Source organism: Macrobrachium nipponense, chromosome 1 (genome assembly GCF_015104395.2).
Source record: "Macrobrachium nipponense isolate FS-2020 chromosome 1, ASM1510439v2, whole genome shotgun sequence".
NCBI lineage: Eukaryota > Metazoa > Arthropoda > Malacostraca > Decapoda > Palaemonidae > Macrobrachium > Macrobrachium nipponense.
In genome coordinates this window covers 110883151-110897714 of record NC_087200.1, presented here as the reverse complement: position 1 = coordinate 110897714, position 14564 = coordinate 110883151, and the positions used below count along the sequence as shown (strand labels likewise).

The window sequence follows — 14564 nt, the reverse complement described above, 5'->3', positions numbered from 1 at the left end:
ACAATGCAAAAAAAAACATAATGCATAATATGAAAACAATTAAAGCATTGACAGTACAAAAACATTAAGCATATAAAATGGACATGTCAAAAGAACAAAGCAATAAAGAAAAAATGTATTGAAAATGATAATTTATCCAAACTGTAAAATAACCTCGAAGTGCACTTCAAAACATTTGTAACAAAATACCTGTATATGCAGTTGCAACTCTTCGATCAAAGGAATACGCCTGTCACAATTTCAATCTCCTCAATATTTTTGTGGGCGCCCTCACAAAAATAATATTAAATAACACTATGCTCAGATTCCACAAACTAACACATACATTACTAAGAATTATATATTAATGAATGACCACCTCATATATAAACGTGAATTACGTTATGGTAATCTTGAGTGAGCGAGCGAGAGAGAGAAGAGATTTCTACCGCAAGCGGCTAGGTCTCGGAATTGAATGAGTAGTTCTCTATCCCCATAAGCGTATGGGCATATGGGGCGATTAGCATCGAGTTCAAGACAAAAACATATTACGTCATCTCTCTATGTTAAACATGAATAACATCATTGTAGGGAAGGTTCTCGAAGGACTCGATGCTGCCTGGGAAGTCCCTATGTATGTTTACGTGGATAAAGAAATCAGCTGGCTCAGACATTCTCAAGGTGTGAATAACAATCTGTCTTACGTATGTTTTTCCTCTCTCCACCTTATGTATGTTTGAAAATGAAAAGTTACACTTCTTAAAACATGTGTTATTTTTTTAAATGGGGGGATTGGAATTCTGAAAACACAAAAGACATACATTTCATAACAATCTGAAACACAGGTTCTGAGGTGAATTAATCATATTACCAAAAATTATAATTGCATTACAAAACTTACATAATAAGACTATATATATATATATATATATATATATATATATATATCTATCTATATATCTATATATATTATATATATATATATATATACTATATATATATATATATACACTATATACACACAAATAAATCAATAAATGTTATTTGCATATTCATTTGCACGTGTATATATATATATATATATATATATATATATATATATATATATATATATATATATATATATATAATGTTTGTATGGAAGAAAGAGAGCGAGAGATGCAGCTTTTGCAATAAATTATTTGTACATATAATTCATCTGATCTTAACGAAAACAATCTCTTTGTCTTGTCATCACGTATACCATACATTTCATTCAAATGAAAATGAAAGCTATATATTTGCAACGAAGGATGGAAAACTGTGTAATGAAACTTTAACCCTGATGAGAACAAAGGGAACAAAATTGGAAATGTGAAAGTCAGCATCTTGTAAGAAATACCTTCCATTAAATACAAGTGTTAAAGTGACGTTTCCAGCGTCAAAAGATTCAGGGTGATGACTGGGTGGAGTTAATTATCCTGCTAGATTGTAGATTGTTTGATTGGTTGGCACTGTTAACGTGATGCTTCGAGCTTTGGTTATTGACACTGTAAAGTAATGATTGCTTAAAATAATAGGAAAGATTATTTCGCAGATTTCCATGAACTTTGCACTCACCCATCCATGCTCAATAGATTCTTTGAACACTTCGCATCCACAAATTGATATTTACGTACAGATATAGATATGCTTGGTGAACATCGAAATGAATTGGGAAGTTTTGAGAAAAACACGAGGCCAAAAATTTCCGTTGTGTTATGTCCCACAACCCTTAGAGAAGCTTTAAGAAAATTGCGTCTGGAGTCGTCTTTTAAAAATGAAAACGTTACCAAAGCTTAGTATGTTTTTATGTCACGATTACATTACATAGGGTAGATCGAAATTATTATTGTAACATTATCCTGTCTTAAATCTGTACCCGATGTCCTTTTGCCTTTATTTCTCACTATTTCAAAAGCCCGAAAAATGTACACACATATAAAATTTTCAAACGGAGTCTTAGTAGATATTCAAACTGAAAGTATGTTTAGTTTACTTTTATTGTTTCCCGTTTGAATAAATGGCTGAGTGGCATCACTCAAACGGTGCCTTTTTCTCCTACTTCGGTTCAAACCTATTTCCTTGTTTTAATCCTCTTGAGATAAATTTTCTGCGTAAGTTTTAATTTTTGCATTTACATGATATATTTTTCATGTATTTTCATGATGCTGTTCTTATATAAAGCATTTACTATATGCGAAATAAAAAATGTCTTATGTTCCTGTGGACGAAGCTCAGAATCTGGAAGGCTGTAGAGTCTCAGCAAAATTGAAGATGGTTTTTTTTTTTTTTTTTTTTTTTTTTAGAAGGGGGGGGGACGGGTTGGCGGTTAGTGTATCGCATTCCCAGCACCACCCCCCCCCCCCCCACTATGTTATAGAAGTTTTTTAGCTGCGACGAAACGCCACCAAATCGAAGCTGAGATCCTTTGTCTTTAGGTTGGTTAATTGGAATTACTATTTTTACTCTTTCAAATTTTGCTGCATTCTTTGAATTGAACATTTGTTATTTTAAATTTCATAGAAGCTTTATTTTGGGGTGGGGGAAATTAGGAATGCGTGTATAGTAAGGCTGTATTTGATAATATGGATATAGGATATGCGTTGTATATAGGTGTATATATATATATATATAATATATATAATATATATAATATATATATAGATATCTATATATCTATATAGGTATATATATTATATTATATATATATACTAATATGAGGTATATATAATATATAGGTATATATATATATTATAATATATACATATATATATATATATAGATATAAAAAAATGCATTCTACTTGTGATTTTTTAAGCATATATAGATCTAATTATATTATATACTATATATATATATATGTATATTATTTAAATATAACATATATAAAATATAAGTTATATATAAATATTATATATAGTGTTATTAGATATAAACATAATATATATATAATATATATATATATTATATATATATATATATATATATATATATATCCACAAGGCGGAGAGGTAAAGGCATGTCTCAGCGTACATAATTTATTGCCGACGTTTCACACTCTGGATTGGATAGTTTGCGTCCTGTTCGGAAACTTCATTGTGGGCGCAGTTTCCGAACAGGATGCAAACTATCCAATCCAGAGCTAACTAGCATCCGTAGCCACTCTACTACCTGTCGCTCCCGCTTGGACATCGATGATTTTAAAATTATTGGATCAGCCAATAAAGATGATGAGCTTTTAACAATGGAATCCATTTTAATCAAAGCTAATGTACCGAATTTAAATGCCCAGTCCTCGTCAGTTCAGTTGTTCATAGCCTAACCACTTGTTTGTTTACTTCAGTTCTGTCTCTCGTCTTTTGTATAGTTTTGTGTGTGGTTGTTTTTTATTTATTTCTTTCTCCCGCTCTGTCCTTCAGTCACCTTCTATTTTTTACTCTGGTAGGTTGTCTCTCCAACCTAGTGTTGTTGTACAGTAATTTTTACATTTTAAATGTGTTAGTGTTTTAGTGTCCAATTTTAAATATTATACCGTGTTTTATCAGTGACGAGTCTTATATGTTTGTATTTTTATCAATTCCAGCCTTGAAAATGCAATGAAGCGATGTGAAACGTCGGCAATAAATTATGTACGCTGAGACATGCCTTTACCTCTCCGCCTTGTGATATCTGTAGGCCTTCAGCCCCCTTTCTAGTCTTCTATATATATATATATATATATATATATATATATATATATATATATATATATACATATATATATATATATAGTGTGTGTGTGTGTGTGTGTGTGTGTGTGTATGTATGTATATATATATATATATATATCTATATATATATATAACACAAACATATATCTATATATATACATACGTATATGTATATATGTGTGTATATATATTTCATTTCTACGGTCACTTTTTCTCTGAGAGAGAGAGAGAGAGTATATATATCTGTGAAGAATAAACTTTTATACATGAGTGAATTACGTTATTATCCATGTACTTCATGCTATCGCAGCCGCACTGAATTTTTTTTGAGAAAAAATATGTTATAAAAGATTTTTTGAAGTTGGATTTTAGATTTTAGCATATGGTTGTGCCTTCGTGCATTTGTGTTATTGAAGGAAGGAGAGACAGAGCAAGCAATGAACTATATATACACAGTATGTAAGATCCTGCTCACCATTACGGAAAAATCTATTTCTAGTCATGACATTAAAATGTAATGTTCATTCGCTGTTGCCCCCCGGATTCCTAGTATCACGAGAAATAGGGTTGCAACCAGAAAAATATGACTTATTTTTTCAACATGATTTCAAGGCTCTTGAGAATTAATATCCCGTAAATAATTTTTGTAAAATACTGATGATTAACCGTGTAAACGAAAGGTTAGCAGGGCTATGGTCATCGACACCTTTTATTGATAGTTGTTAAAAGTAAAAGTAAAATATCTGGTAGATTTTCCACGAAACATTCACTCATCTGTCCATGCCGAATAAAAACTTTGAACACTTTGCATCCATAGCATTAATATGTATAAAGATTGATGAACTCGACAAAAATCGTAATAATGAGTTTTTCCAGAAACCCACAAAGGCTAAGCAGTAATAACTGAATCAGTGAAAAAAGAGCCTTTTAAGCACAAAAACATTACCAAAGTCTAGCAAAGTTTCTATTTTATTATGAATTCATTACAATTGGGAATAAACCAAAGCGTGAATTTAGCGTTGTCGTGTCCTAAACAATGTCTGGTTTCATTTTGCATCTATTACAAGAAGTTGGAAAACTCCTACAAAAAGAAAAAAAGAAAAATACAGAACGTTGCGAGAGCGTGGGTGGTGTCATCGACGGATCAAACGATACAACAATTTTATTGCATCACGTTTGTATTATTAGCTGCATGACGTCATCAAGCCGTGCAGTATTATCCTACATCGCTTTAAGGTCATTTCGTCGTTTTAAAATGATGATATAAACTTTCCGAGTAATTGTCGAGCGATTTCATAGTGGAGAGCTCATGTAAAATATTATATGCAAGTTGAAAACGGTTTGTAATCTGACAAAATATCTAGATTCTATGACGTTGGAACTTGTCTTGGCACGTCCGCATGCAAGTAGCCAGTCCGTTACGAGTAACTTCACTCGGCCAAAATGTCAGTTGAAAAGTCAGCTTTCGTCTGATATAATTTGAGAGCATGATGATCATTTATAGCAAATAAAAGGTAACATTTGAATACTGTTTCTCCGACGATTAGAACGGGAAAAAATATCAATTATGATTTGGTTGGCAGTTGGCAACCTGGTGGGGGAAGGGCTTAAGTGTGCGGCAGGGAGAAGCTCTGAGCCTCAGACTCAGACTGTCTCAGAGTCAGAGGAGAGCCACTCTGCTCTTGACAGCGGCGGAATCAGGTTTAATGGTCAGACGGACGTTGGGACCAGTGACGCTCTCTCGGTGAAGTTGCGACGTTCAGGGGAAGTCATCAAATTGAAACTGGAATCTTCTGTTTTGGTAGGTTAACTGAAGTGGCCATTCTTACTTTTTTCAAGTCTTTCTTCATGTGTATTGAACATTTTTTTTATATATAGCTATCCACCCCTCGTGTCTCAGCAGCTCTAAACATTTCATTTCAGCAAAGGAAACTGAGAAGTTAGAGTAATTTTGTATTTCCCAGTAATAAGAAACAGGTTAGAAGTACCTCACCTAAAATTACCAAAACCCGTGAGACTTCAAATTCCTTTGCTATACCTGCTCAGTATCCTATTGCTACTAACCCCATCTTTCGAGATAACTCCCATCTTGTTACCTAACCTCCTATGGCTGAGGACCCCGAAATGTCCTTCTGCTGCTCAAACAAATCCTGAATATGCTCCTCTTATGAAGGTAAAGAGGTTAAACCAGAATCTACATATTCAGCATAACGTCCTCTTGCGAAGTCTGGCAAAGAAAAAAAATTAGAGACACATTTAGCAATGCGCAACAGGAGGTGGTTGTTGTCGTCAGCACACTTCAAACGGTGCACTGTTGGCATTACTAACGGTGGTTACAGCGTCCCCTTGGCCTTTAGTTGCACACACATTTTAGTCTTTTCCCGCTTACTTTTGTTTAGCCTTGCGGTCCCTGTGCTCTAATTACCTAGTGCTACTGTAGTCATATCTCCTAGAGTTCGGCTGATTCACTTATCATTTATAATTCCCCTTGGATGTGATTTGATTTCCTAAGTATAGCGAATCCTGGTCTACTCAGAAGCACTTTAATATGATTCCCCTATATAATATATATATATATATATATATATATAAGTATATATATATATATATATATATATATATACCATATATATATGTGTGTGTGTGTGTGTGTGTGTGTGTGTGTATGTATATATATGTATGCGTGTTTGTATGTGTGGGGCGCGCACGGTAGGTAGTATGGAGAAAGCTTGAGAGGGGGAGAGAGAGATACCAGTGGCACCGACGGTAAATTCATAAATATAATTCGTGCATTAACATATAAACAACACCCTGACTCAACACCTACGGTGATCCTTTCACATGCAGAATTGTCGTGGTTATATTTTCATTTTATTATGTGAAAGCAGAGAAACGGAGGTTACTATTCTCTCTCTCTCTCTCTCTCTCTCTCTCTCTCTCTCTCTCAACGGACAAACGAAACGAACTCATTTTCGCGGAGTGTAGACAGGCTTGAAGAATTTGACCATAATATCTGATAGGTTCAGAATAATATTTATGGTGCAAAGGCCTCGGAGCTGTGGCGAGTTGACGTCTAGAAAATGCAATATTCACATATGGCAATGAAATAAGCACGATTTCGTAATAAACTGAGGATATGTTAGGATGGCATGGTAAAAGTTTCATTATAACTTATTGACAACAATTTTATCAACGGGGTGTGAAGTATAACAGTTGTTTTGGAAATTATTTCAAGATAGAAAAAAAAAAAAAACGAGAAATTATGGCAAGTGTTCTTGCTGTCCAGCTCATTATCAAACTAAGTGCTCGAAGCGAAGTTTTTATGTACAAAAAGTCCTAATGGTAATTACCACAATGCCATCTTCATTTCTCGAATTCGAGAAGTTGAGAGGGCATTGCGGTTAATGTAACCATTAAGTAAACGTGACCAGTTGGACACACACACACACACACACACACATATATATATATATATATATATATATATATATATTAATATATATATATACTACATAACATAACCATGACTACATACACACTCGCACCTATACATGTGTGTATAATATGTAAGAATGAATGTATTAGACACCACCGTAAAAAATTAAAACCGATGTAGATTTTCTGAAGATGGCTTAGCAAACGTGATTATAAGCATATATTATATGTATGTATGTGTGTTTGTGCTTGTGTGCGCGCGACAACGACAAGCTCCTATAAATTACCAAGCTTTAAACTACTTACGTAGATAGCCGTTGCCAGTGCGTGTTTTTTTTTACTGCGTAATTTCCGTATTTTGACTATATGTTATTTTTTTCTTTCTTTGCAAATGAATTAATTATATTTATATGTGCAAATAGAATCTTTTTGGTGTATTATTTTCATTAAATGTAATATATTTTGGTTTTAGTATCTCTTCACCACGGTAAATTAAATCTGTTTACTTAGCAATGAGTAATTTGAAAAGATCGAGTGGCCAGTAGAATATCTCTTGTGTACTCACTGCCCGCCCCCCAACCCACCCCTTCCAGCCCCTTCCTCCCTCTTTCACTCACGCATAGTTCCCATCTGCCCTAGAAGTGGTTTGGCTTTGAGAGAGAGATTGGTCAATCAAAACGAATCTAAAATCTCTTCTCATTTATGAATTGTTGTTTTGCCAATACAGTATGATTACGATTTTTTTGTGGGGGTGGGTTTGTTGGTTTATTTTACTTTTGTAAATTGCTCTTATTTACAATTTGTGAATTGCTCTTATTTACAAACTATGTTGTAAATTTTGATAATAAATAAATTTGACTTTCTATCCTGTGGATTTTTTCTTTATCAAAATGTGACATTGTTTATGACTTCCTTTTTATGGCCGCTGTTAAATGTTTAGAATGGTTCTCTTCCAAGACATCGGAGAATAACTCATTTATTTGAGAAGTCAGGAAACATTAGTTCATCCTTTTCATTTCTTTCTTTGTTTCTCATCCAGCCATTTTATTTCTTTCTCCGGTACTTGAGTGCGTTGTATGACATTTACCGTCATCTTTAATTCAGTCTGTTTTGTGATATTAAATCACTGGCCATGTAAGTGTCGTTAAGGTTAAATTCGACTATAAGATATTAATTGAAAGATTACCTTTATGGAATGATGTTTTTGAATACACACACACACATATATATTTATATATTATTACACACACACACACACACACACACACATATATATATATATATATATATATATATATATATATATATATATATATATATATAGACCGTAGTGCAAATTTTTTTTTATTCCAGAAATCCTTCGTTGGTATTCATCATCATGCCGGCAACAAGACATATATGTCATTGTCCAGAGACATCATACGGCATGCTTCCTTTGGTGAGTTTTAATTCTTCAAAAAAAAAAAAAAAAAAAAAAAAAAGCAGCCTTTGCCATAATATTGGTTTTAGTGAATTTTGCTCGTTTTGTGCTTGTACATTCAAATGAATAATTCCTGGAAATGACTATATTTCAATTGCACTCTCTGCATGGCAACAGATTATCTATCAAGAAGCTGCAAACGGAAACAGTGAAAAGGTGCTGCAATGGTTAAATGAAGGGGGTAACATCAATGCCACTGACATGAATTACAGAACTCTGGTTCACATTGCCTGTGAAGGGAATTACGTTCACTTCTTGAAGGAGCTGCTGAAGTTCCCAGATGTCCACCTGAATCAGGGAACTACACTTTCAAGAAACCTCCATGGAAAAGGAAATACACCTCTCTCTCTGGCTGTGACCAAAAATCATGTGGAATGTGTAGAAGCGCTGATTTCTTCTCCATCAAAGGTTAGTCATTCGTTTTACTTTCATAATGAGTGATTAGATCTGTATTATGGGTTTACTAGTAAATATTTAAGGAATTAGATGTGAATCCAGCTACATTTTGTTATGTCAAGTGTTCTAAAGTTTCAATTGACATTCATGAGCTTTTGGCTGGGAAACTAAGAATAATTCGTGAAGCTAAAGAGTTGTATTCGATAAATGATATATGACTGTCTATAAATGTTTTTGCCTTAGTATGTAAAATTAGCAAGTATATGTATGACGGCGTAAGATAAAGGTTTCAATAAGGAAGAAAGCCGGAAGACAGGAAGGTTGTTAGGGGTGGACGAGTGTGGGATTAGACTTTGAAAGTTTTTCTTTTTCTTCTAAAAATTTGATGACAAATTTGGTGTATATGTAGCGGGAGAAAGCTTGCCATGGAATTAATAGAGATGAGTTTTGGAGGGTTTTGAAATACTTCTCTTGTTTCCTAAGCCACCTCCAAAGGAAAAAGGTTTTAGGGTATAGGTTTAATGTACCCCAAGCATATTGAGATCCTAATAAAGGCCTCTGGACCTCCTTGGAGGAAAAAAGTGCCCCATAAATAGCTGCTGAGCCTGTACTCTATAGGAAGCTGGGTGGTTTGACGTTTGGGGGTCAACGGTTGAAAAGGATATTATGTATAGGATCGGGTACTGCCAGGGGATAGCACTTGTAGCGCCAGAAAGTATTGGATTGTGTGGGATTGGTGAAAGAGCTTAGATGTACTAGATCAGTGGTTGCGTGAGTAAGGTTGAGTTTGATATCAGAAAAGGGAATGAAAGAGTAAGATTTTGGAAAATCGAAGTCTGAAAGGGTGGCTGTGCTGGGTTCGTCAAAATACAAACGAACGTGATAAAGAAAGGGATGACGTTGTTGGTAGGCATAGAAATCCTGGAGTAAATGAGGAAGACGTGTTCAGAAATTGTCTAAAAAGTAAATTGATCGCTGTAGTATAATATTATGGTTCCCAAAGAAGAATATTCATTAGTGTAGTGTACTTGGGTTAAGTGAAACAAGTACGTGTGAAAAGAGGTAAGAGAGAAGAGCATATAATCGCAGTTTTCTGAAATATGGGCTGGGGTTAAGTAACTGCAAGTGAAAGGAATAGAAAAAGAGATGGTAAAATTTGTGTTATGTGGTAGGGACAGCGTTCGTAGGTATGGGAGTGTAGGTATAGGTAATAAAGTGACTGAGTGGTGTGATGAAGCAGTTTAAAATATTGAAGGAATAAATGAGATTATATGAGATGCGATTATATGACAAGAGATCACGCACCGTTGAACTTGAGGATGAATTAGGTAAGCGAGTGAGATAGAAAGAGAAGGCAAATGGTCTATAGTTGCGGTGAGGTAACTGTAGGGAGAATAATTTAAACAAGAACATTAAGGGAGAATAATTTGTTCAACATTGAAGTAAAGTTAGAGAAAAGGGTCAATCAACAAATGGATCCTACAATAACATGATGCTAAATGAGAGGTGTCTTCTGTTAATTCAGTCCTGGACATTAGACTAACAATAGCGCCTCAGTGGCGTGATCGGTATGGTCTTGACCTGCCACCATGGTGGCCGCGAGTTCGATTCTCAGGCATTCCATTCTGTGCGAGAGAAGTGTATTTCTGGTGAAAGAAGTTCACTCTCGACGTGGTTCGGAAGTCACGTAAAGCCGTTGGTCCAGTTGCTGAATAACCACTGGTTCCATGCAACGTAAAAACACCTTACAAACAAACAAACATTAGAGTAACTACGTGTATTTAGAATAGTGTTAGTGCCTTAGGAATCATGCTTAGTAAAAAAAATAAATTCAGCCTAACCAGCCTATCAGAATTGGAGACAACCAGCCACTGTCATGGTAGGACATTATTATGTTTTCTGGCCCTATATTTACTGACTGTTACTTAATATCCAGATAATGTATCCAATAAGTACAGTAGATTTTCATGCTTAAAAACTATTTTCCCAAAATAGAATATGTACTATTATATATACTAGAGCAAACAATAAACTGTAAAAGACATCCCCATTTTTATCGCATAAAAGAATTATCTTGGGATCGTTCAAAGTTAAATAATGATAATCAGACATCCCAAATGTACCATTCATGATAATGGTAGTTTTATTCATGCCATTTGAATACAGTTTTTACATTTGTCACTAATCATGATAATATTATTTAGTTATAGAGTATTGAGTCACCCCTGCTAGATAAGGTTATAGCTTGAAGAAGCTGGACTAATTTGTGTAAATTCAATTAACAGGCAATGTTTAGGGAAAGAGGATTTGTTTGTTTGTTTCAGCACATTAATCCTTTTGCTGATATTTTTTATAATTCAAGACTAACTTTGTTTTGTTTCAGCACAGTAATCCTTTTGCTAATTTTATAATATTAGCAATTCAATTCTAACATATTGAAATTATTTTTTCAGTGCAAAATTGATTTGATCAACAAAACACTATCTACAGGACATGCTATCGGTGTTGCTCTCGGTCGCAATAATTGGAAGATGATTGAAATTCTGCTCAAAGCAGGACTAGCTTTGAGCATGGACGAAGCAACGGCTATCTTTGAAGCTGCAGCCAAATCCTGTGAAGAAGATGTTGTCAAGATAATTATTGATCGAGCATTCCCTCTTCATTCAGGCGTAATCAATAACATCGTTTTCACAATATTGTACAATAATGATTTGTGGAATTATGTTGGAGCAGAGAAAGTTTTCAAGCAATGCTTTAAAAATAATAATTACTATTGCTTTAGAGTACTGAAGGTTGCAATGGAAAAGAGAGACTTTTGCATGGTGGAAAATACACTGAAACTGTTGATTCCTAATGTTGAAATCAACATCAACATTGCAAAAGCAGTCCTTGGAAAGGGAATGATTGAGGTTGAAGAATCACTGACTCAGGGCAAGCTTGAAGAAGGGGTGATATATGGGGCTCTGTTTACAGCTGCCATTGTTGGAACCACGGATGACATAGCGGAGAAGCTATTTAGTTTAAAAGAAAGTTACCCAGAGGACTTTCTCAAATATGCCCTGTTGCTAGCAGCTCTATTTAATCGGGCTGAGCTCCTCCCCCTCTTGCTGAAAGATGACTCATTCAGCTTTTCGACTCTGTCTCATGCTTTGCGCCTCTCTGAATTCAGCAAAGGTGTTGGGACATCACTAATTAAACGGGCTTTGGAGAGAATATCAAGGAAAACTATTCCTCTCACCAAAGTACGTAATAAAGGATCCTTTTTTTGTCAGTATTGTACCTAAGAGATGAAATTTTTATTTTTATTTTGAAAATGTGTTACTTTTCCAATAATTACTTGTTATTACCATAAAATATTTTATTTTTATTTTATTGCAGGATGATACCGAATGAGAGGAATTACTGCATACTTGGCACAGAAGGCAGATGGAAGATGAGCAGAAAGAAATGTTCGTTTGATGAATCAAACTAACTTTTGAGATTTTAATTCATGCCTAACAGAATTCATATTTCTACTGAACAGATGTTAATTAAGGTACATGGTACAGAATGACTTATTCACATTGACAATTTATCCTATAAAATTTTTTGATTGTGTAAAATTCTTTAATTGTATAAAATTCTTTAATAGAAACTAATAAATCGTATACGATCTGCACTGGCAGTTAAACCAATGTTAGCATTAAGACCAGCTTCAGGTAACATGAATCGGAAAGTACTCGTGTCACTCAAATGCTTTTATCTGACTCAGTTGACGTCTTTTACGGCAGTTGTACTAGCTGATATTCACTAGGGTATATTGATAGCCAGAGCTTATAATTCATTTGGTGTGTATGTGTGTTCGTAGACTTAATTTGTTTTTATATATTTCTCCGTATCTGAAAACTTAATATTGTTGTTGAGCAATACAAGAATTAGATAGAAAGTAATCTGTGTAATTTTATATACTTTGTTATGAGTTTGGGATTGGATGTGTGTTGTTATGTTCATTTATATTTAAGGGTCGATAAAAAGTATGTAAACTTAACGGCCACCACTGCTGTGTTTTTCCAGGACTGGAGTAGCTCTCATAAGAAGGATATCTCCCCAGATTGCTTTTCTCCCTTCTTGGCTCTTTAGTTCTAGAAGGTTGCTGTTCTCTGCATTTATTTGCATTCTGCTCTAATAAACTATTAAACTGTAGACTGCAGCCATACCCTAACCCTTGTATTCGTCTTGGTTAAAGAATCATAAATTCTTTTGAATAGTAAATGTTTCCATTTAGAGTTCGGAACTTCACTTCTTTTCGTCTTGAGTAATTTCAGTAGAAGAGGTAGTCATAAGATCTCTAAAAATGTCTATCAAGGTTCCTTTTTGTTGAAGTGACCAAAAATAAATAGAGCTACTACACTGTGTCGTTGCATCACTAAAGCAAAGTACTTGAATGTATTATTATTATTATTATTGGGTTTTGTAAACCAATATTAATCCTTTTGATATATAAATGACTCCTCAACTAAACCAGGCTCTAATAAAGGAACAGTTTTCGTAGATGGAAAGATAATGGATTTTGTTATGTGAACTACGTGTATTAAGTAGAACAAAAAGAAACCCACACAATTACAGTGTATAACGTGTTTACTTATAAGTATTTACATTTTATTTTACACAACACTGGAGTACTTTCAGGCCCTATCTGTGGCCCATTTTCAAGAGATGTGTAGGTTGTCAGCCTGGGTCAAGGCCCAGCAGTCTTCTGGAACTACTACTTGTTGACCCAGGCTGACAACCTACACATCTCTTGAAAATGGGCCACAGATAGGGCCTGAAAGTACTCCAGTGTTGAGTAAAATAAAATGTAAATGCTTATAAGTAAACACGTTATACACAGTAATTCTGTGGGTTTCTTTTTCAATCTTAAGAAGAAAACTAAAAGAAGTTTTTGTTTGGTTCAACGAGGACAATCTTGACTGTTGAAAAAGAAACCCACAAAATCACTGTGTATAACGTGTTTACTTCTAAGTATTTACATTTAATTTTACTCCGTACTCGAGTGTGAAGTAAAATTAAACGTAAATCCTTAGAAGTAAACACGTTATACACTGATTTTGTGGATTTCTTTTCCAATCTTCAGAAGAAAACTGAAAGAAGTTTTAGTTTGGTTAATCTTGACTGTAATAATCCATCACAAGAGGGTTTTGGAGCCTAGTGAAGGCTTAATGTGTTTTGGAAATGAATTATGTTCATTTTCCTCCTTTAATGAGCATTCTGCCTTGATGAGTAAGGAAAGGTCTTATACTTCAATAGTTTATAATCGCCAATAAAGGGAACAACAGTTAGCATTGGTCTATTACCTGATAATATTTGTGAATTAGATATGTTAAGAGAACTAGTCCTATCAATAATTATGGAGTGAAACACCTCTCATAAGTCAGCCCATGGTGTTATGGTAAGAATTCGGGAAGGTTATCTTTTGTTTCCCAACAGAATTAGAGCAGTACAGTAGTATGTCTTGACGCCAGTAGGTAGATTAGACTTTCTCCACAACTCTACAAGAATGTTGG

At 34.4% G+C, this 14564-nt stretch overlaps 1 protein-coding gene across 1 annotated transcript; it reads left to right on the top strand.

The window, feature by feature from the left end:
• Positions 1–5348: 5348 nt before the first annotated feature.
• LOC135219561 (uncharacterized) lies at positions 5349–13203 on the top strand. The gene is made up of 5 exons (XM_064256432.1): positions 5349–5511; positions 8499–8583; positions 8743–9033; positions 11475–12263; positions 12400–13203. The coding sequence occupies exons 2-5, from the start codon at positions 8524–8526 to the stop codon at positions 12412–12414; spliced, it is 1155 nt and encodes a 384-aa protein (XP_064112502.1). The 5' UTR covers positions 5349–5511; positions 8499–8523; the 3' UTR covers positions 12415–13203.
• The last annotated feature ends 1361 nt before the right edge of the window (positions 13204–14564 follow it).

Excerpts from the sequence above, each read along its gene's own strand:
- LOC135219561 (XM_064256432.1), top strand. The coding sequence starts at position 8,524 with ATGCCGGCAACAAGACATATATGTCATTGTCCAGAGACATCATACGGC. Across the intron at positions 8,584-8,742 it reads CATACGGCATGCTTCCTTTG|ATTATCTATCAAGAAGCTGC; the intron begins GTGAGTTTTAAT and ends GCATGGCAACAG. Across the intron at positions 9,034-11,474 it reads TGATTTCTTCTCCATCAAAG|TGCAAAATTGATTTGATCAA; the intron begins GTTAGTCATTCG and ends TTATTTTTTCAG.